We start from the raw sequence: 22,007 nt of genomic DNA on the forward strand, positions 1-22,007 counted from the left end.
AAATAGACAACATCTGAAACCAAATAGCTCAGCTAACAGAGGGGGGGGGGGGTAGAGAGAGTGAGAGATATGAAGCACTGGAGGAAAAGATGGAGCGAGAGAGAAAGAGAGAGAGAGAGAGAGAGAGAGAGAGAGAGGCTTTGACAGTACATTAGCAGTTTCCGTGTACTGACTAAGTGTTCGGGCTGGATCAGGTAGCGCTCTGATACACTACCTGGCTCCTGTGGGTGTGTTTAGCCTTGAGAAATGTTGCACAAACGTTGCAGAGAAAAACATGTTGTATAAAGGTGAAACAAGTCCATGGATCCCCTGACTCCGCATTTTACATTGTTTTGTTTGCGCATACGTCAAGCTTTTTGCGTGGGTCGACCCTTCATAGAACCCTCATATCACATCTTTCAAATATTTATGAAATCAATTCTCTTTGAAAGGCGTAATAATGTCTGAACCTTACAACAAGATACTCCCGTTCGCTGACATTCAGGCCGGAGATCCAGCCGTGTACGATCAAGCGGACGTGCTTGACATAGCAAATCAATGCTGTCAACCACGTTGTTGTGAAAGATACATTTTTGTAAGACATTAAGAGGTGAGATATCTCTCAAAATGTTGCCATAAATCAAGACGGATCAATAAAAGAAGGCCTGTACTCTGAAATATATGACACTGTGACATTCCTAAATTACTCGTGAGCTGCAACAACTAACAAATCATCATATTTACATTGGAAGGGTGTGTTGGCTTTAGTGCACTCAAACGACTGTAACATCAAGGGACATCCATAACTCAAACAGGTCTCCCGCGACATTAAGCACGCTGGTAGTGCTGGCTGTTGAGCGTAAACACCTGACCCCTAGCGATCACCTCTGAGGCCGGGGGGTTGCTAATCACAAACTTATTGCGCATAGAGAAAATGAGCTGAGCTCCGAAGAGACCCCACTTCATACTGTAGACGTGCTTTTCACTGACGTTCAGGTGGAGCCGGTATGTTTCCCACTGCATAGATATTGTAAACAAATCTCAAAGTGGGTTGTAGAGCAGGTAATTTAATTATGTACCGTTCAGTTTTCAGGGAGATTTTGTCCCTACTTTTGTTTTTTTTTTTCTTGAGGATTTTGGCTTGCACTACCTTCGCAACTCTTCATCTCTCCTCTCTGCACTGCAGGTTTTTTGGCTCTTTTCCAATGCTAAAATCAAGTGCTCTCTCGCTTTCTCTCTCCAGCTCTCTGTGGTATGAGTGTGTGGCAGTCGTGTGCCAAACTAGCCAGCTAGCTTTGGCAGTAATTAGCCACCTGTGTATACTTGCTCATCGCACTGCAGGCAGACTATAAATATCCATACATTAGCACGCTGCCGCACAGAGTGTTTCTCTGATTCAGCTCTCGCACAGAATACATTTAATCTCTACTAATATGCTATATGCTACAGAAGAAAGATATATGATGATAAGTATTGTTTCATTCATGTTCATTCATTAAAAAAAAAAAAAAAGGCAGGAACACTTGGGACTATGTCTATCCATCTCCTCATCTTCATGCAGTAGACCTTGGCTCAGCAAGTGCTGTTATGAAGCAATTAGCCTATTACCACATTTAGTGTATTAATCAGAAAAGCCAGTGATATGTTATGCAATACCCACGCAGTCTATTTTGGACAATAGAACTTGGCTCTGTAGGAAAGCTAATTAAAAGATAAAATCACCTTCTTGTCTGTCCAATTAAAGACTTCTGTCAGATTGGACCCTTGGAATAACTTCATCATGATGACATGAGAAGATCTGTTTGTGTGTGACGATGTGTGTGTGTGTGTGTGTGTGTGTGTGTGTGTGTGTGTGTGTGTGTGTGTGTGTGTGTGTGTGTGCGCGCACGCTTGCATGTTGTCGTGGAAACAATCACTCACAGCCAGGATTTTGTCCCTGTTTGTGTGTTTTGCTGTGTGTCTGTGTGTTTTGCTGTGTGTCTCTCCATATGTGCTTTTACAGTGTGTGTGTGTGTGTGTGTGTGTGTGTGTGTGTGTGTGTGTGTGTGTACACATATGCAGGCGTTTTGTGTGTTTCCCAGAGAGATCGAGAGAATATGGAAAGGAACCAGAAAGACAGAAGGAGGGAGAAAGAGTGAGGGAGCGAGAGAGCGAGAGCGACAGCTGAAACAGAGATAGAGAGAAATAGGTTAGACGAGGCCAGCAGACGAGGAACAGAAAGAATGAATTAACTGATAAAAGACAGTGGTAGAAATACAGAGGATGTAACAGAGAGAATGAACGAGGAGAAAGGCACAGCATGAAATGACGAAAGAGAATGGCAGGTGAGGATGAGAGGACGGAAAGAAAAGAGGAAATAATGGAGAGAGAAAGATGAAAATGTCTGTGTCCATAAATGACCTTGGGCTTTAGCCCGGCTGAGCTGATTGGAGATCAGAGATAATAGTGGTAAGGCTGCTGTCGCCACTCGTTGTCTGCAGAGACAAGCACGATATATTGTGCCCGCGCTCCACTCATACACACCCATTACACACGCTCATGAGCATACACACTGCCTTTCCTCCTCAACGAATACCTCCTTAATAAACCATACGTTTTCAATAAAAATGCTAATTATCTTTACACCGCAGCAGAGTCAGATTAACACTGCTTCTGTAAGTGTGTGTGTGTGTGTGTGTGTGTGTGTATGATAGAAATGGAAAGAAAGAGGGAAAAAGACAGAGAAGGCATCTGGGGTACAGCGTCAGAGCTGTTCATCTGATTCCAGAAATTTTCAAAAATTGAGAAGATACGCAGATATTAATGAATATTTATATGATTTTTAATGAATGTGAAACTAGACAGGCGACACATTCTCACAACAGGGTATTGCTGTTAGTGTTATTGTTCTGCTATTGTTTTCTAATATTCATTCAAAGCCTTGCTTGGAATAATTGGGCAAAAATAATTTTTTTCTTCTGCAGCTGCAGAGCGAACTATTCAGTAGCGCAGTCTAAGTGGTTTTGGAAATGATCAGTCAAAGATACTGGATAGATAAAAACATGCCGCACCTCTGCAGAATTCAATTAATCGAGAAAGATTGAGAGAAGATGCTTTCTTGTTGACGTCTTTGTGGAAACAAGAACATTTTCCGGCAAGTTGTCATCGACCATATTCTTTCTCCTCATCTTATATCCTCTCGCAGTGTCTGAATTAATACAAAAGACTTCTCATCTCTTGCGCCATTGTGCATGCTTGAGCTCACCTTGACAAAAGCTGCAGGTTTCAACAAATGTCTCACCAACCTATATTCACCCTGTCTAGTCCTGTGCACTGAAAGATGAATGACTGTGATTTGGGAGAAACTTTCATTTCTTACCCTTGTCATGGCGATTAAAAACAGATGCCTCACACACAAAAAAAAAAAAAAAAGATCCAGCAATGAGCTTACCAACAGAGGCATCTGATAATCTAGTGAAACAACGAGCAGCAATACAAATTGAATGACATTTGTTTGACATTTAGTGTGCCATTTGGTATACTTGTTGCCTCCACACTTTTTCATTTAAAATCTATTACTTGTTGGCAACCTTGAACCCTGCATGTTTCTCTTATGTGTCTGGGAGGTTGTAGAAGAGCCTCAGGTGATGTGCAGTCCTTGTTGTTCGGTGTCATTAATCCCTGTCTTCTCAACCACAATGTGTCGCTTTGTATTGTTTATATGTGCGCGCATGTGTGTGCGTTTGGTACACCGATATCTGTCGTTCCATCACACACACACACACACACACACACACACACACACCTCTGTTCAGACACACTATCTGCTTTCTTTCCCAGCTTTTCTCACAAGGGAACTGCTTCCTTGTGGTGAACCATTTTATATCTTAACTCGTAGCAGCCCTCTCACACATGCACGCACACACACACAAACACACACACACACAAACACACACGTGCGTGCACACACACACACATATCCACACTTGTTTTAGGTTTAACACGATCTCCTTCCAGAGATTGCTTATTTATCGGGAGTTGTGCTAAGCCGCACCAGTTACCATGCATTTTTCATGAGCCTAGGATTTAATGGTTGCTTGTGTGTGTGTGTGTGTGTGTGTGTGTGTGTGTGTGTGTGTGTGTGTGTGTGTGTGTGTTTCCACGTGTTTCTATGTGTCACATGTGTTTGTGTACGTCTTGTGGTTGGTGATGAGCTTCAGCTTTAATGTGTTAAAGAATTTATGCATGTACTGTGCATTATGTAGTGCATTTGTGCTATATATACATAGATGTAAACACGTGCCATCCTGAAGTCCAAATGTTTTTCTTTTGAGGACTCCTCTCCTCTCCTCTCCTCTCCTCTCCTCGTTTCTTCTCTCGGGGGACGAGTTCCATTCAGTAGGTCTCTAACGGGACTTGAGACACAAGGGCACTGCCTGCAGGATTAGGTTTCTGCCATGTTCACATTCCACTCAGTCCCCTGGGGAGCAAGGTGGAATGGAATTCATATGTTTAAGAGGCTCCGAGCAAGTGTGCACATTTCATTGCAGGGCGACACGAACAGCCCTCCGCTGAAACTCCAAGGATAACGCTTTGAATATAATAGACGGAGAATTGGTGTTGGGGTTAAAGCAAAACCATTGCATTCAATATGCTTTCGTCCTCCGCATGCAGATGCTTGCACACACAAAGTCACATGGAGTAGGTGACATCCACAAAGCATTAGCTCACCCACTGTGCATCAGAAAGCATTTTAATGTGGTAGTTTTGGCTGGTCCACTGAAATGCAATCCCAGTAATCAAATCAATTTTCTGGTTTTCATTGCTCTGTTGCTATTAGCATACATTAAAGAGCTCATTATCTCAGGTCATTTTCTATTGCTGTGTTCTGTCCTATGCATAGGACCACCGAGGACACTGTGAATATGTGTGTGTTTTTGCAATGTCGTGTGTCACGGTCTTGTGTGTTTGATCTCAGTATCGCTCTGCCTCCCTCTGTCTGTGTCTGCATGGCACATTTGTGTCTGTTCCCCCATATGTGAGCGTGCGTGTGTGTGACATATGTGAGATGCATTACTGTCAGATAGCTTCCCCATTGCAGTGCAGTCTCCTCAGACGCTTACGTAATGTTATTACCAATCACACATGGAGAGCATCCTGGCACTCTCACAAGGTTAGGATGAAATATGAGAACGATTATGGAGATCCGAGATTGTATTATCATGATTTCCTTATTATTGCATCATTAATCTATTTTTGTCTCTTGTCTCTGTCTCTTTCTTTCTTTCTTTCTCTCTTTCTCTCTCTCACTCTTTTTTTCCCAAATATTTTGCCTATGGCTCATGCAGAAGTAGAACAAAAAGGTAAGTCTGAAACAAGCAGACCCACATTCACACATGCACACATGCTCAAAACTCGGGGTTGGATGTCACTTTTTGATGCCAGCGCCTGAAGGCTTTTGTACCTCATGGCAGAATGACATCGCTTTCAAAGTCACTGCAGCTATATTAAGACAGCTTGATCTCAGCATATAGAGGCAATTTAGAAACACTGGTTTTCATTAGACACACTCTAGGTCCATATTATTCCATGGTATCGCGTAGAATGTCACTTAACAAACTCTCCACGGGTTGAGCACATTTTTATGATGAGTCGATGAACAGAGAATTACATTGACATTTAATATTTCAAATGCTTCCCCATGATACGAAAATTATGCCAGTGCTTTAACTAGCCAATGAAAATTCAATCAATATTCCCAGGCCTTCGCGTGGGATCTGGAATTATATTACTGAGAAGAATGGGAAAACCACAATGCACATCTGGCCCGGGTGTGTGTATCTGCTGTGTGTGTGTGTGTGTGTGTGTGTGTGTGTGTGTGTGTGTGTGTGTGTGTGTGTGACAACATTCCAGTTAAATTACAAAGGTCCCTATGACTCCGGTCGCACTGGTTTCCCAGAATTTACTGCATCTCCCACATCACTCATAAAACGTGACCCCAGTATTCCAAGCTGGGAAAACCGAGCACGGAGTGGGAAATGAAATATTGTAACAATTGGAGAAACAGCAGGCGATAAAAGCACACTACAGTTGGTTGTTCCTGACAGAAATAGAAGGGAGAGAAAGGAAGAAAGAGCTATGAGACTAATGAGGAGTCGGGGAGGGAGGGCGAAATGGGAATAGAGGGAAAGGGGGGGGAAGTAGAACAAAATGTGCCATTTTCTCTCAGCTGTGAGAACAGGGTATTATCTGTTGAATGGGAGCTATGCTGTTGTTGCGCTTAAGAATGACAGGGACTATACAACATCCGAATCACAACACAGTAAGCCTAGCATGTCATCGTCACTCACTGGTGGTTAAGGTTAAGTTAAAACACAGTGTAACATTTATGAAAAGAGGCAAACATCACACGCACTGTCAGGAAATCTTGAGAGAATAGTTGACATTTTACAGCAACTGCACAAAAGCTTATTTAATGTGAAACTGTTGTTATTTGTTCCTCAGTATTTCTGTGCCCTGGTATTCTGCGAGGAGTGTACCAAAGTGAACATCTTTTTGAGTCTGATCACCAGTCTGGAGCTTGGTGCAAAGATCCCCTGCAGGCCTCAGACAAGATCTACTACATGCCCTGGACGCCATACCGCACAGACACCCTGACAGAGTACTCATCAAAGGAGGACTTCATCGCAGGCCGTCCCACCACCACCTACAAACTCCCACATCGTGTGGATGGGACTGGCTTCGTGGTGTATGACGGCGCACTCTTCTTCAACAAGGAGCGCACGCGTAACATTGTAAAGTTTGACCTACGCACACGCATCAAGAGCGGCGAGGCCATTATCGCCAATGCCAACTACCACGACACCTCACCGTACCGCTGGGGGGGCAAGTCGGACATCGACCTGGCGGTGGACGAGAATGGACTTTGGGTGATCTATGCAACGGAGCAGAACAACGGGCGCATCGTGGTGAGCCAGCTCAACCCCTACACCCTGCGCATTGAAGGCTCCTGGGACACCAGCTACGACAAACGCTCTGCCTCCAATGCCTTCATGATCTGCGGAGTCCTGTACGTCGTCAAAACCGTCTATGAAGATGATGACAATGAAGGGACGGGGAACAAAATTGACTACATGTACAACACTGATAAGAGCAAGGAGATGACGGTTAACATACCGTTTCCCAATTCCTACCAGTACATTGCTGCAGTGGATTACAACCCGAGAGACAACCTGCTGTACGTGTGGAATAACTACCATGTGGTCAAGTACTCGCTGGACTTTGGCAACAATGGTAGGTTCCATCTCTTCCTCCTCCACCTGCTAATTTCCATGTCTTTTTCCACATGATTTCTGACTTAACACCATGTGTAATAAGAAGACAAAACATGAGTACTTTCCCCTGCTCAATTTATTGGACAAGCTGTGATTTAATTTTTTCTAATTGTCAAATGAAATACCTTGGCATATTTGTAATGTTTTTAATATTCATTTTAATGATAAATGCTTTTTTTGTTTTGACATAAGGGATACTTACAGCCACTAATCTTCCTCCAATAATTAATTCTGCAAAATTACTTAAAAAGGAAGAAAAAGAAAAGCACCATCTGTGCTGTCACGGTTCTCAATTATGACTGTCCCCCTCCCACCACCACCACCACCACCACCACCACACCCATGGTATCTGCATGTTTTCAGATGACAAAAAAAAAAAGAAAAAAAAGAAAAAGCAGTCATTGAATTTACAGATGTCAGCAGAGTTGCTATTTGGGGAAATGGTTCTACTTTATTAGTCAAGCAAAGAGTAATTCACAAAGACATCATAAAGACTACCTTGATGTCTACCTTTAGAGGAATGTCTGATGTTATGCTGAGTCTTACATACTGTAAAAGCCTCTTGCCTTTTACTGTACCACTTGCCAGCCTTGCCTTTAGTTTCCTCGGCTGCTTAAGAGATCATAATTCATTCCTTGTGAATGGAGCCCAGAGTGTACGCGGAGAGGAGGAACTAATAGCGCTTTCATACGGGACATCTGAATATGGTGACAATCTGAAAACACTTCAACCTGTGTTTGAGTGAAATGCCGTACCATAAATATTACTGCTAAAACACAAACTCTGTCTGTATGACCGCTAAAGGAGCAGCTTGTGGTGATGAACCCACATAGAATTATGACTCAACTCTGCCGTGAACTTTACTGGTTTGGTTCACTCTTGTTGTTCCCAGCACCAGCAGCAGCAGCAGACATCTGTTTTTAGCAAAAAGCTTTGATAAAGTGACTGTGTGTCACCTGCCCAGCACCAAACACAAGACGGCTAAAGTTAGCAAGCAGAAGCTAAATATCTCCCTAAGGAGTTGGTGGAGACCAAAACAAAGCTAAAAGGACAGTGACTGTCTGACTTACATTCGTCCACTGAATGTGTAAATAAGCAGCTGTTTGCTAACGGATTTGCCAAAGCAGCTTTATAAAATGATAGCATGTCAAAATGGCCAAAAACAGAAGGTACTCAAACTTTTGCCTTTAAATTATTTGAGGCACAGATGTAATTCAGGTCATCTCTGTATTTGGTTGGTGGCAGAAATCCAACAGAAAGAAATCAAAACCTTACACTGAGAAAGTCATATATGAATAAAAATGCATATTAAAGGTGAGTTTGTTTTAAAAATAAATAAATAATTTGTAGGTCTCCTGTATGAGACTAAAGATCTTAGCTGTACGTTTTCTGTGTTAAACTCAGGTCAGGAGGGTCACGAATCCAAGTTGCAGTTTGAGTCATGGTGTCAGTATGAGAGGACAAGGAAATCTGTCTAACCCAGAGTGACTCTCCTTTAACTCTGGGGTGATGTTAAGAGTTCAACCCTCCCCTCCTCCCTTTCTCTGGTTCGAAGGGCTTAGGCCCCTGGAGCCTGAAGGGCTATTTGCCCAGCGTAATTGCCTTTCAGCACCTTTCTATGGAGTGGTCAAGGCAGTCTGGCTGCGTGTCTTATTAAATGATGTCTGAATTAACGCATGCTCTTACACGCAGTTAGGAGGCACAGTACAAGGAATTATAGAGACAGCCAGCATTAAACTTGATTTCTACCGACCAGTGTGCACGCGTGTTTGTGTGTGTGTGTGTGTGTGTGTGTGTGTGTGTGTGTGTGTGTGTGTGTGTGTGTGTGTGTGTGTGTGTGTGTGTGTGTGTGTGTGTGTGTGTGTGTGTGAACGGTAGTGGTGTAAAAATGTGCGTATGTGTGTGTGTTTATGCATGCATAATTATGTGCATGCCCATGAGCTAATGTGATAATGTACTTAACGGTATGAGTTTGTGTTTCTCTATTCATGAGTGTGCATGTACGTGTTTATTGGTGTACACTTGAGAGTGTGATCACTCTCATAATGGTGCTCTGGGTGTCTCAGGAGGCTCTAAAGAGGAGATCAATGGGGATTCAATGTGGAGAATGACCTCCAGTGCACAGCAACAAGGCAGACTGCTGACCAGTGGGAGATAAATACATACAATCAATGCTGCCTCGCTCCTGTACTCTCCTCCTCGCTCCGCTCCTTCACTCAATGCGGACAAGGAATAAATTAACTACCTGAACTGCATGATTTTCTCATTCTTCGGAAAATGAGGTGACAAGTCGATTCATTGAAGTTTTGTTTTGTTGTTGTAGGTGGCCCTTCAATCCTTTTAAAGAAGGAATGTTTTTTTCTGTTTGGCTTCACTATAAACATATTTAGCATATATTGTAAAGTGACTGCGGTCAAACATGCTATGTTACAGTCCGGGTGTTTTATTTTTTCCTTTTCCTTAGCCAGTTCAGGAAACAGGCCAAGGAAAGGGGCCATTCTCAGGGTTTCCACTCATTACTGATGTAGCTTAATGCTCGCCCTGCTTTTGTTTCAGCTCATATGGACTTCTTAAAGATATAAAATGAGACAGGAAATGGGCCTTGGAGTAAGAGAAGGCAGAGGCAGGCCACTGAGGACTGCGTGTAATTGGGGTACAACATAGAGAGCACCAATTACTGTGTTGTGTCTGTCCAATTGGGTAACACAGGCGGCTCATTGGACAGTTTAGAAGAGGTCACTGTGAGTCCACACATCTGACTGTGAACACAGTTACTTTGGCACATTTTACAGATTCCCTATCCACTGCTAATATACAGAAGACAGATTGTAAATGAAGATGGACGTAGCCTCCATGACATCACCCATAGGAATTTGAAACTCGGAGTGGGCTGCTCCACTCTGCCGAACTCCCGGCAAGAGGTGGGGCGCCTGTGGAGCCGGGACTTTGGTGCATCGCGGTTTGTGGCAAGCATACATGCACCCACCTGTCACTCGAATCGGCATGCCCTCAATTATGCAGAACTTCAAGCCTTAAAATTCAACCCCCATACAGCTGTCATGAAGGGGGAAATTAACTATAGAGACCAAAACTGTTTTTTGCACCAGGCTGTAAACATGTTTATTTCTGCTGTTAAGTTGGGCATTTTAACATGGCAGTCTATGGGGATTGACTCGCTCTTGCAGCCAGCCTCAAGCAGCCAATCAAAGCCCTGCATTTTTTTTGGTACTTCCGTGTTGGCTTCATTTTTCAGCCTTTCCGCATTATCAAACCTCAATGCTTTTCAGAAATATCAAAAGTCTTAACTTTGCTAATACTGTAATATGACATTTCTGCAGAGCTCTACTATTGATGCTTATGATTAAATAAGATGCTTGAGAAGTTTTCTTTATTTTCACCTCAAAGTATACGGCATTGAAAGAAATATGGCATTGACCTCAGTATTGAAAAATGTAAATGTCCAACATGAGGAAGAAGAAGAAACTAAATCAAGGTTTAGTTCACCTTAGGCCAACAGACAATACAAAGATTTCCTCCCATGTATTCCATCACATTGTTGATTCAGCGTGCAGCAGAAAATGATCTTTTTGAAATGCATATTCTTCTTCCCTTGGTACTTAAGAAGAAAGTGAACTGCCTCTCTGCAGTTATTGTTTCACATGTCTGTTTGTGTTTCTTCTTTGTCTGTTAAATCCCCATTCTTTATCTCTGTCTCTCACACAAACATTCACAATGTCAGGAATCTCAATATTTCCCCTTCTCATATATCTTTCTCTTTTACTCTATGTTTCTGAGTGTTTTTCACTCTGTTGTCCTTATCTCTCACTTAATCTGTCCTCCTTTTCTGCTCCCAACCCCTTCCCACATCACACAAGGCCATTTCATCGAGCGTTCTTAGATGTATATATTATAGAGGCCTAGCGCATGGATGCCTACATAAAGACAGAGTCAAAGTCACTTTTCTCTGCATCACCCTTTCCTCCTACCCCACACTCCCCAAACACTCTCTCACTCTCTACTGTTTATGGAGTTGTTTCATCATGTCTTCTTACATGCATATTATAGAGGCCTGCCCTACGCAAGCGGCATGGCTCCAATGAAACATTTGAATAATTTATCACCTCCAGTCTGCCTTGCCACACTGAAGAAAGTTTTCTCAACAAAGTCGCAAAATTATTCATGTTATCTGCATCTTTGGGAAGGGAGGGGCAAACAGGGCTAGAAACGAATAGATCCCATCTTGTACACACGGCCTTTCCTATCTGTGTTTCACTCTCTCTTCTCATTTTCTCTTGCTACCCAACTTTTTTTTTTTTTTGTTCTTTTCTTCTTTGGTGCAAATTTTATACTCAAAGTCTTACAAATACTTTATGTTCTAGAGCTGTTTCACTTCAGCCCTTTAAGGTGATGATCTACTTAAATTCTGAAGTTCAGGTGAGATAATCTGATTGCATATTCTACGGGATAAAACCAGCACACTGAAACTGGTATGAAAGGAAAATTGTAATGAGCAGCCCTGGAGATATTTTTGTTCTGTAGTATATAGATGTTAATCAGAGGGAAATGATAATACACTGTTTTACAATAGATTCCAAGAATTTTATAATAATGACCTCAACTTTATCAAAACAACTCATGCATGAGCATTCCCTCTGTGTGAGATTATTTCAGTGTTTTTACACATGAGCTGTTTCTTCAGTTATGTAGCTCAGAATTAACCGCAAAAGCTTTACACCCACTGTTTAGCTCATTTCCCCCAAACTCTAAATAATGCTGCACAAATAGTGATCAGTAGTGAAAAATACACAAATTCAAACTTTACAGTTTGCCTCTTAACAATACCTAGAACAACATATCTCCAGAGAGCCAATTACCCTTGTGGTCACTGTTTCAATCCATTTTTACACAGAAGTCAACTGTTCAGTCCTTGTAACCACAAATAAAAACCCAATTAATACAAACCCAATGCTTATAAAAAAAGTCAAAAGTCTTCAGTCGTAATTAGAGAGAGGAATCAAACACGGGCATTCTATTGTAATCCATTAAATACACAGTTACACAGAGGGTTGACCTCTACTTGCCACTCCTGCCACTCCGTCAGTTTACGGAAATTTAAAGGTTCACCTTTGAACTCTTAATGGCTTGAATCACAGAGTTCCATTTCCTAAGGAAGTCAAGCATGGAGTATCTATTGTCTTTACCCCCTCTCCACCTATTAACTCCATCCTCTCCGCTCCTCTCCTCTCCTCGTAGCTAAGCAGTGCTGGGAATGTTAGAAACAACATTTCCTGAGTTGGAGACAGTAACAAGAGTTAATGTGTAAAGTAGAGACCTTATTTCACTGGATCACTGATTAGATTCACCCTCAATACATTTCTGGCTTGTCACGCCAAGTTGTATGTGTTTGTTTGTGTTTGTGAGGCTGCATACTGTCTGTATGTAAAATCCTTGAGCTGTTCACCACTGGGAATTCAGCTCTGGCAAAAGGATTGCAGGTTTGCTCAGTATGTTTTTATGATTATTTACAAAGTGTAAACCTCTGAAATTGAAATTTTATCCTGCTAATTTTGGGATAGCATGTCGAAAAATAAATGTAAAAAGCCATTTTCTAGTTGTTGATCCTAGAATGAGAACTTCTTGGATCTCATTTCGAATATAAAATGGTCAAAGTCATACATCTACAGTCTCATCAAAACAAAGTATGAAAAAGAAAGTGTCCTTCACACCTTACGTCTACACTCCTGCTCTCACCTCTGTCCTCCACTGCCTCCAACATCTCCCTCTCCACCCATCTCCCTCTTCCCCCAAATAGATTACGACACAGCCATCTCAGCAGAGACTGAACTCTGCTTCACAGAGTCTGGTGCACCTGTTCCTTGCCTGCAGTGTGTCCTTATCGATTGGATTGCCCCAGCCAGGCCTCTGCTTGCATTTGGCCTCCGCACTGCCTCCCTTCTGCCAAACAGCAGATGCCAAATTAAGCAGGCCTAGCCAGGACGACAGGGGTGTAAGGGAAGCCCACAGCTTCGCAGGAAGTAAATACAGAAGAGATCAGCGAGCAGAGCAGAGTAGAGCAGAGCGTGTCGCCATAGCTGTGTCCTATTCAGATTTCATTTTTGAAATAGAAAAAAATTTGCAGGAGGGCAACAGAGTGGATACCATCTTAATCTCTAAATGATGGGGCATGGTGATAAATTATGGGGAACAAAATATTGAATAGCCACAGGGTCACTTACTAGAGGCTACAGCTCTCATTCTAACACAGTAATAGGATTTTGCTGGATGCCTGCTGTATATTTATACTTGTTGCCCTTGCAGAATTGACATAAATTTGATGCATGTCTAGAATAGCAAAGGCTACAATCTGGACTTTAAAGGAATATGCTGATGATTCCTTCCATTATGAAACAGAAAAACAAAAAATTAAAAAGTTTTTTACAAAATTGGTCTGTCCCATTAGCTTTCTTGCTTTGAACAAGGGAACTTCCCCTGATTAAGAACGAGGCATGTAATTGGCAAAGTTGCTGCAGGTGTCTCCGACCTCAGCAGAGGGATGACATGATTATGCAACTGGTAAGCCAGCAGGGCTGAGCGGTGATGTGTCTGTATGGGAAACATTAGCTGTGGAACGTGGTTGTGCCTGGCAGCCATTTTGAGGGAGGCTCTATTAGTTGAGGTTGTTTTCTATCTCCAAGTATCACTGCTTTGAAGTGCTCCATTCTGTCTTATCAGCAGGCTCGAGCCACTTGCCACAAGCCCTGTGTGTGTGTGTGTGTGTGTGTGTGTGTGTGTGTGTGTGTGTGTGTGTGTGTACGTGTATGACTGTGTATTGCATTGCACGTAAGTAACGTTAAGTAAATTTCTGTTCAACGAATGTGTGTGTGTGTGTGTGTGTTGCTTGGTGCACAAGTGAGCAAAAAGTAAGTGTCTGTAAGTGATTGTGTGTGTCTGTGTGTGTGGGTTTGTGAGTGTGCTCTCCAGCCATAGGGGCAGTGCGTTATCGCAGTATGCAGCCCTATTCAATGTCTGTGCTACTATCCAGCCTAGAAAGCTTTGTGCCCTCCAGTCAGATTATCATTTTGCTGTTACCCCTCTGGATCTATTCCTCCCGACTGTTCAGAATGGTGTGTGTGTGTGTGTGTGTATGTGTGTGTGTGTGTGTGTGTGTGTGTGTGTGTGTGTGTGTGTGTAGAGGCAAGGAGGCAATAACTTTTAAGGAAACTGCAAGAAACTAATCATCTTGCATATTAAAGACGTATAATAGACACTCCGTCTCAGCTCTGTGAAACTTCTCTGTTCTTCTCTTCAAATCCTCCTCTTCTCTTTGCCTCTGTTTCACTCCTTCTCTCTCTTGCAGTGTCAGTGTTTGTCCACTTCTTTTTCTGACAATGTGGGAAACTTGCCAGGGGAAGTTGGTTTTCCCTCCCTGCCTTCTACCTTTTGTGTTGTGGATTTACGATCCCTCTGTTTACCGAATGAGAAGTCAACAGGAGCATTCTCGGCAACAGAGCAGAGGCAGAGACAGGCAGTCTTACCCACACAGAAAAACATCGCCGGGCACGCACGCATGCGCACACACACACACACACACACACACACACACACACACACACACACACACACACACACACACACACACACACACACACACACACACACACACTGTCTGTCTGTCTGCATGTCAGATGATCATGTGCTAGCATCCCAGGCTGACTGACAGCATCTCTGTGGCCCCTCAAGTGTGGTGACAGTCAGATAGACAACTCCAGGAACAAGTTTACTGCCAGCCTGCCATTGTCTCACCTTCCCCTGGGCTCGCTACAGGTCAGGAAAACAAACACAACAGGATAGAATAGAAAAGAGTGGCCAACAAAGCAAACTCATCATTCTCTTAGTAGCTGTTCCAGCAGATTGGGTTTGCCAGATGTTATGGAATTTTAAATGTTTACATTTCCATTTTTCTGAGCCTATTTGAGGCCTTTTCATCCACGTTAGGTTGAGACTGAATGGTCGTTCTTGACTTTGACTCAGACTAACCACAGAAAACAAAACAACTTTTGTATTTGACCAGTAGATTAGAATATAATTAGGTCATATCAGGCATTAGTGGTATTGTATCATTATAATATGCTCATATTGTGTTACTGTTTTACAAACAAATAATTTTCAAATTAATTATCCCAAGTGAATTGTAATTAAAAGCTGAAAAACACTGGTGACTGAGGGTTCTGTTTTATACATTTGATGATTATTGTCTAATGCAACAGTGGAGCACAACTCATTACATTAAACAGTAATTCGATTTTACATGTGATCTTGCTGCATTTCCGGTGCAACCTCTCAACTTCCAAATTTATTTGGAGGTTTATTCTATCAAGAATGTTTAAAGATGGTTATGTGATGTTGATTTCAAGCTTATTGCCCAGTGTTTAATAGAATGGTTAATGATGCAGAAGTAACTTGTTCACAGGGTGGAGAACAGTAGAGCATCAGTGCAGAAAGACGTGCAGAAAATTGATTTCTTACAATTTCCAGTGAAGCTGTTGACATGAAGTATCACATATATATGTAATATGATTCCTAGTGTTTCTCCTTAAACACTTCTGTCAAAATATGTCAGCCTCAAGCGTGTGCAGGGCATAGAGTAAAATCCTTAAGTGAACAACTTGTACTGATTTTGTGACTGTGTTTTTTCTTTGTGTCACACGGTTGTTCTTGTGGCATCCGTCTCTGCGAAGAGCGCAACGTTTAGGTTAGCTGACATCATGAAGATGTCGTAACGCATTTACTCACAGCTTCCTAAGCTTAAACGCGGGGAGATATGTCAGTCCCCGTGAGTACAACCTCTAGCCCTTTTCTCCATAAATGTTTCATGAAGCTGTTATGTCATTTTCCCGTAGTTCCCCACAGCATCTTTCGCAGCATCCTTAGTGATGCCGCTGATAAATTCATCACATTACGAGTCAATTTCTTTCGTCTAAATGCTGCAAAGAGAAGAGCAAGCAAAGGAGGACAAAATAAAGACAGAGAGAGTGTCTATTAAGAGCTAGAAGTTAAAGTAGGTAGAATAAAAAGGGTGGCAAAAAGTGAAGAAAAAAAAGTTAGAAGTGAGCGATCAAATCAGGTGGAAAATGTCAAGAGAACAGCAGAGCAAAGAAGAGAGATAGAGATGCATGGGCAGTGAAGTGCTGTGGCCCCTTGTCTGTGATGCTTGCAGGCTTTTGTGTTACCTCACCCCAAGCTGCCAGCCCCTGTGTTTTCTGCCCTGTACTCAAATGACAGCAGACATCAACCTCAGACACACACACACATGCACACGCACACACCATTACTCTTCTATTGTTGTGGCAGAGCCCCTAATGGAGCTTCCCGTTTGAGTGCAGATAGGCACACACACAAACACTCACTGTTTCATAAGTACACACATACACACACGCAGATTGACAGCTAGTCCCTAGGCCACTGCTGCCACGCATGATTGATGGCAATGTTCCGTGGAGAATGCATGAGGCAGGGCGGCAGTGATTCAGGAACGGGGAGCAGCACAGTTTAGGTACGGAAACACTCCATTGAATTGTGAAGGAAGAGAACAGAACGTACGGGAGGAGCGGGATGTTACATGGCTGTCAGTCACCCAGACAGACTGACAGAGGACGGGAGAAAGACAGAGAGAGGGACAGAGTCTTTAATTACTCAAAATCCACAGGAAGGGACAATTTCAGTTCACATTAAATAATATAAACACCCACTCCTTAACACCCACACACACACACACACGCACACACACACACACACACACACACACACACACACACACACACTTCAATCTCCAAACTCGCACCTCGCACTCCAACCTCAAAAGAAACCAATTCAATGTACATCAAACCCCATATCAGACTATACAGAGATCAGGTGCTTTCAGATCAAGCACGTGTTGATTGTACTCTGACAATATGCATTCTATATTCATACAATCACACCCCTTCCCTGAGCAAAACATACAGCTCCATTGAGAAACGACTTTGTAACCCTTCAATGTCAATGACCGGCATGTAGTACATGTTATCGCCTAAGGCGCACCAACGCCTTGGAAAGAGAAACACAAGTGCCTGCGTTTTCCATTGAAAGGAACCGAAAATCACAGAGAGTTTTAACATCAAGGCAGACTTAAAGCGGCACAAGGCAACTTCACACTGTTTGCTACTCCAACTGGCATTGAGTGATAGCAGAACTTTTTAGAGCTCGAAGGACTTCATTACCCAGGAATCATGCAGCGTGATGGCAATATAATGCACACTCTTCAGAAAAAGAGAAATCTAATTCACAGAAGCAGGTTGGCTTGGAGCTGGTGAGGAAAAAGTTTTCAGGCAAGTTCAGCCCAGTTCGGCTTTTCTGGACAGAGTATTTCACTCTCAGATTTCAGTTTTCTTCAGGTAATAACTCAACACAGAACCGAAGAGTGTAAAATATATATTTCTGTTATAAAAGTGGAATAACATGAAATAATGAGAATTCCTATTTGAGTAGCTCGGTGATGTAAAAGAGTTGCCTCTGTGTCTCTCTCTGTTTGTTTGTTTGCTTGCCTTTATGTGTACTTAAGGAAATACACATGGGTTTTTAATAGGAAGATGAAAATAAACAACACTGTTGTTATAAGTCTTCACTGGCGACAGCTGAGGCTGGAGGCATTATGTTTTCAGGTTCTCTGTCTGTCCATCCCATTATCTCAGGAACACATTTCTTCAAATTTGGACTCAAAAATGAACTCATTGTATTCTGGTGGTCAAAGGTCAAGGTCAGTGTGACCTCACGTCTGTCCCTTGTTAACGATATAACGATATATGAGGAACGCCCAGAGGGAATTTCATTACATCTGCCACAATCATTCTCTTGGACTCAAGGATGAACTGATTGGAGTTTGGTGTCCAAAGGTCAAAGGTCAAGCTCACTGTGAACTCACAAATCAAAATCTATATATATCTATAACTTGAAAATTCATAGGCTAATTATGACACAATGTGACACAAATGTCTAAAATGATGAAGTAGCGATATTTTGATGATTATCAACCTCACTGTGACATCATAATGTTTTTCAAAAACACTTCTGGGCATTACTCAGGTGCTGTAACTCCAATAACTAACTTCTTGTAACTCAGGAAGGGGAGATTGTGACCATATTTCCTGCAAGTTGATTGGTTGGCAGCGTCATACAGTAATTCTAGTTGCTAACTGTACAGGCCTGCAAGTGTCACTCAGTTGTACTTGTGTCTAACCAGACGCAAAAGAATAACGTTTATAAAGTGTAAAAATTAAGTAAGGAGCTATCCATACTAATTAGCACAATGTGAAGCCTCTGCAGGTTTAAATTTAACACATAGGTTGTGGGTTTGTTTTCTGTAATTACACATTTCTAAAAATGTTCTTGAGTGTAATTTACATATTTATTCAAGTGTTCAAGTGTTCGCAGTGACAGATTAAACTATTCCCTGCTTTGTTTCCAAGAAAAGATGCAGCTTTAGAAAATGGGCTCCACCTGTATGCAATAATGCACATAATGGCTTCCAAATGATTTGCGACCAATAGAATAATTCAAAGGGAAAGTGAGGGAAAAGTGTAAATAATTATTTTCATCTACTCAACTTTCGATCCTGCAATATTGATTTGTACCACATGCGACTGGAAGCAATGAGCAGATGGAGACAGACTAGTCGGTATTGTATGTTCACGAGAGGACACTGTAACACTTCACAAGCACGTGGTCTTCTCCTCTCTCTTCCCATCACCTCATCCATTCATTCTTTACTTCTGTCCCCCGAACAGGGTCAATGTGAATAATTGAGCCCCTTTACAATGAAATATTGACAATAAAAGAGTGTGCCATATGTATTTAAGTGGCCTTTCTGCCTCACGTGATGTCATGGTTTTATGAATCATGCATGACTTTGAAAGAATGTTTTTTTCTGCCAGATTAGGCAGCAAGAACCACTACTGCGTACCAGTCCCATAGGAAAGACTGGTAACCTTGTGCACGCTCGCAGGACAAACAAATTGTTGCTCTTGCTGGGAGATTTTGGATTTACACATTAATGCAATTATTGTACCACTTTAGCACACACATTTATGTCGTTCTGTAGTAACTGTTGTTGACTGAATTGCTTGGAAACATGTCCTGATTTTGGGAGAAATGGATAAAGAAAATGGCATATGACCTCACTGACAAGGGGTGAAACATTAAAAATGGGAAGTCATCAGGAACATGAGCTGCTCCCTGTCAAAGCTATTTAGTGCTGTCTAAATGAGTGCCTTCAAATGTGTTTGTGTCAGTCACTGTAATATTATTTACGCTCGGCCGTTGCTCGCATGATGCAGATGGTTTGCTCAATCACACTTCTTTTAACTCTGTTGTTCTTACTTTTTCATCGAGGGAATAAATTTTGAACTCTTGTGCTGGCATCCAGAGCGCATAAAAAATCGTCGGCACTCCAGTCGTGTTGGGACCCACAAATCTGCATAACACATTTTGGTTATTGGTTTAGGAACCCAGGTGCGGTGTTTTTGTGAATTTAAACTCTGTTCTTTCTCTTTTCTGTTTAGACTATCGCCCACCTCCCATGATCCCCCCTAACCGAGGAGGAGGAGGAGGAGGAGGTCCAATTGGTGGTGGGGGTTCCTCCTCCTCGTCTACCAGCCGCACCACCACCACTCGTTCTCCTCCCTACTACACCACCCCAAGGCCTCTCCTCACCACCTCCCCCGGCCAGCGGTACCGAACTACGACCACAATTCGCCAGCCTGTTCTGGTTCCTGGCGGTGGCTCATCCTCTGACACCAATCAGATTCCTGACACCAACCAGAAAGCTGGAGGACGCTCTCCACCAGTGCAGGTCCCTCCAGCAGCCCCACAACCTCCTGCTCTGCCTCCGCAAGACTTCTGCAGCCCGAGGGTGACAGCCGACATATCGTGGCCCCGGACACAGCAAGGCCAGACAGCCAAGCAGCCCTGTCCTGTAGGGACACTGGGTAAGAAGGATGCATGGGTTGGGGGATAGCAGAATGTAAACAGGATGAGGAACAGGCGAGATAGGAGCAGTGAAGCAGTGGTTAAGGGTATGTGAAATCTTTGTCCAGCGCAATGTGTCTTTCTGTTGCTAATTAGGATTTTTTGTACATGCTTCATTATTCCCTCCATAGTCATGAGTTCTTTGGTGCAAAACAAAGAGAATATCAATGCCATAGTTAAATATAGAGCTGTTCAAATTCCGATACCGGTATCGGAAATGATGAAAATGAAAATACTGGATTGATATGTATTGTAGTTTTGCACCCAGATAAAACAGCAGTTTTCCCAGAAATCAATCCTCTTTCGCTGCTTTAAAACAGGAAGTTGCACTATGCAGTGTATTCTGGTAAATAGCGTAACATTTACCGTTGGCCGAGGTCACTAATAGGAAGACTGTGGTCCGGGTTCAAACCCATATGCTGTCCTATCCAGACCCGGACTATAACTTACATACATTTCGAATTATTCTGTTTTAACTGGTCCAGTTTTTCTATCCCTTCACGGGGTCACCTGATGCTACTCAGCCAATCATTGTGACTTGAGTCAGTGAGTGAGATACACATGGTGAGACCATAGACTGTAAATATAGATGGAAGTAGCCTCCGTGACGTCACCCATAGGTTACTGAAGAGCAGTTTTGAAGCTCAGAGTGGGCTGCCCCGCCATCGCCATCTTGGCAGTGCCTGATTTCGCTGAATTTCCAGCTAATCCAAAAATGGGCAAATAAGAGGTGTGTGGTACTTCCGTGTTGGCTTAATTTTCAGTCTTGGAGGTTGCTGCTTGGGTGAGATGAGACAAGAGTCAGTCGGAATAGTTAGTTGGGGAGCCTTAGCAAATGACAACTTGCAGTAGTAGGCAACAACAGTTTTTAATTTTTTTTTCATATGTTGTCAAGCATGAAAACACATAAAATGAACACTGTAAGCAGATGGCTTGATTTTTGTAGGCTAGTTATTCAACAGCATTTGTATAGGGATGAGTCTTTCCCAAGCTTTTTGATCACTATAAGCAGTTTCCACCGTAAAAAAGAAAGAGTGTAATTATATCACATCCATACAGGATTAATAGTGTATGCAGCTGATACAGCTATTTAATTTTCTTTTTTAACGCATTGGTATCGGACCGGTATTCAGTATCGGTGATACACAAGTTCAGGTATCACAATCAGTATTGGTAAGGAAAAAAATACATCAGAACATCTCTAGTTAAAGAGAAAAATAAAAACAACACTAAGAAATGTACCATCCTCTGAACTTGTGATCAAACCTGCATGTGAAACCTTAACCTGTAAAGTAACTAGCTGCTATCCCTAACTGATACATGTAGTCAAGTCAAAATATTTATATATCACATTTAAAAATGATGAATGCTGACTAAAGTACATTACAAAAGGACATAAAAAAAAACTTAATTATTGTGAGTTCATTTTCATTTTGATTGTTTAATTGCATTTTTAAATTATTCTGAAAAACTTAACGTTGCTTTGTTGTCTTTAAATGTGCTCCATAAATAAATTGACTTAACTTTACTCAACAGTTGGATAATTAAAATGAAAATAAATAGATTGATGATGTAGGTGGAATACACAAAATAAAATGAAAGCAGTCACGTAATCCCAATGATAACTGTAAAGACTCCAAAGCAATTTTAAAA

General features: G+C 42.2%; 1 protein-coding gene across 11 annotated transcripts in view; it reads left to right on the forward strand.

The window, feature by feature from the left end:
- adgrl3.1 (adhesion G protein-coupled receptor L3.1) overlaps nt 1-22,007 on the forward strand; it is a 112,807-nt gene that overhangs the window by 51,811 nt on the left and 38,989 nt on the right. For all 11 annotated transcript variants that reach the window (XM_056371405.1, XM_056371404.1, XM_056371406.1 and 8 more), the window contains exons 6-8: nt 5,307-5,321; nt 6,463-7,251; nt 19,889-20,314. In XM_056371405.1, coding sequence (XP_056227380.1) covers nt 5,307-5,321; nt 6,463-7,251; nt 19,889-20,314 — 1,230 coding nt within the window. The remainder of the gene's footprint in view (nt 1-5,306; nt 5,322-6,462; nt 7,252-19,888; nt 20,315-22,007) is intronic.

The sequence above is a fragment of the Seriola aureovittata genome, chromosome 3 (assembly GCF_021018895.1).
Source record: "Seriola aureovittata isolate HTS-2021-v1 ecotype China chromosome 3, ASM2101889v1, whole genome shotgun sequence".
NCBI classification, from domain to species: domain Eukaryota; kingdom Metazoa; phylum Chordata; class Actinopteri; order Carangiformes; family Carangidae; genus Seriola; species Seriola aureovittata.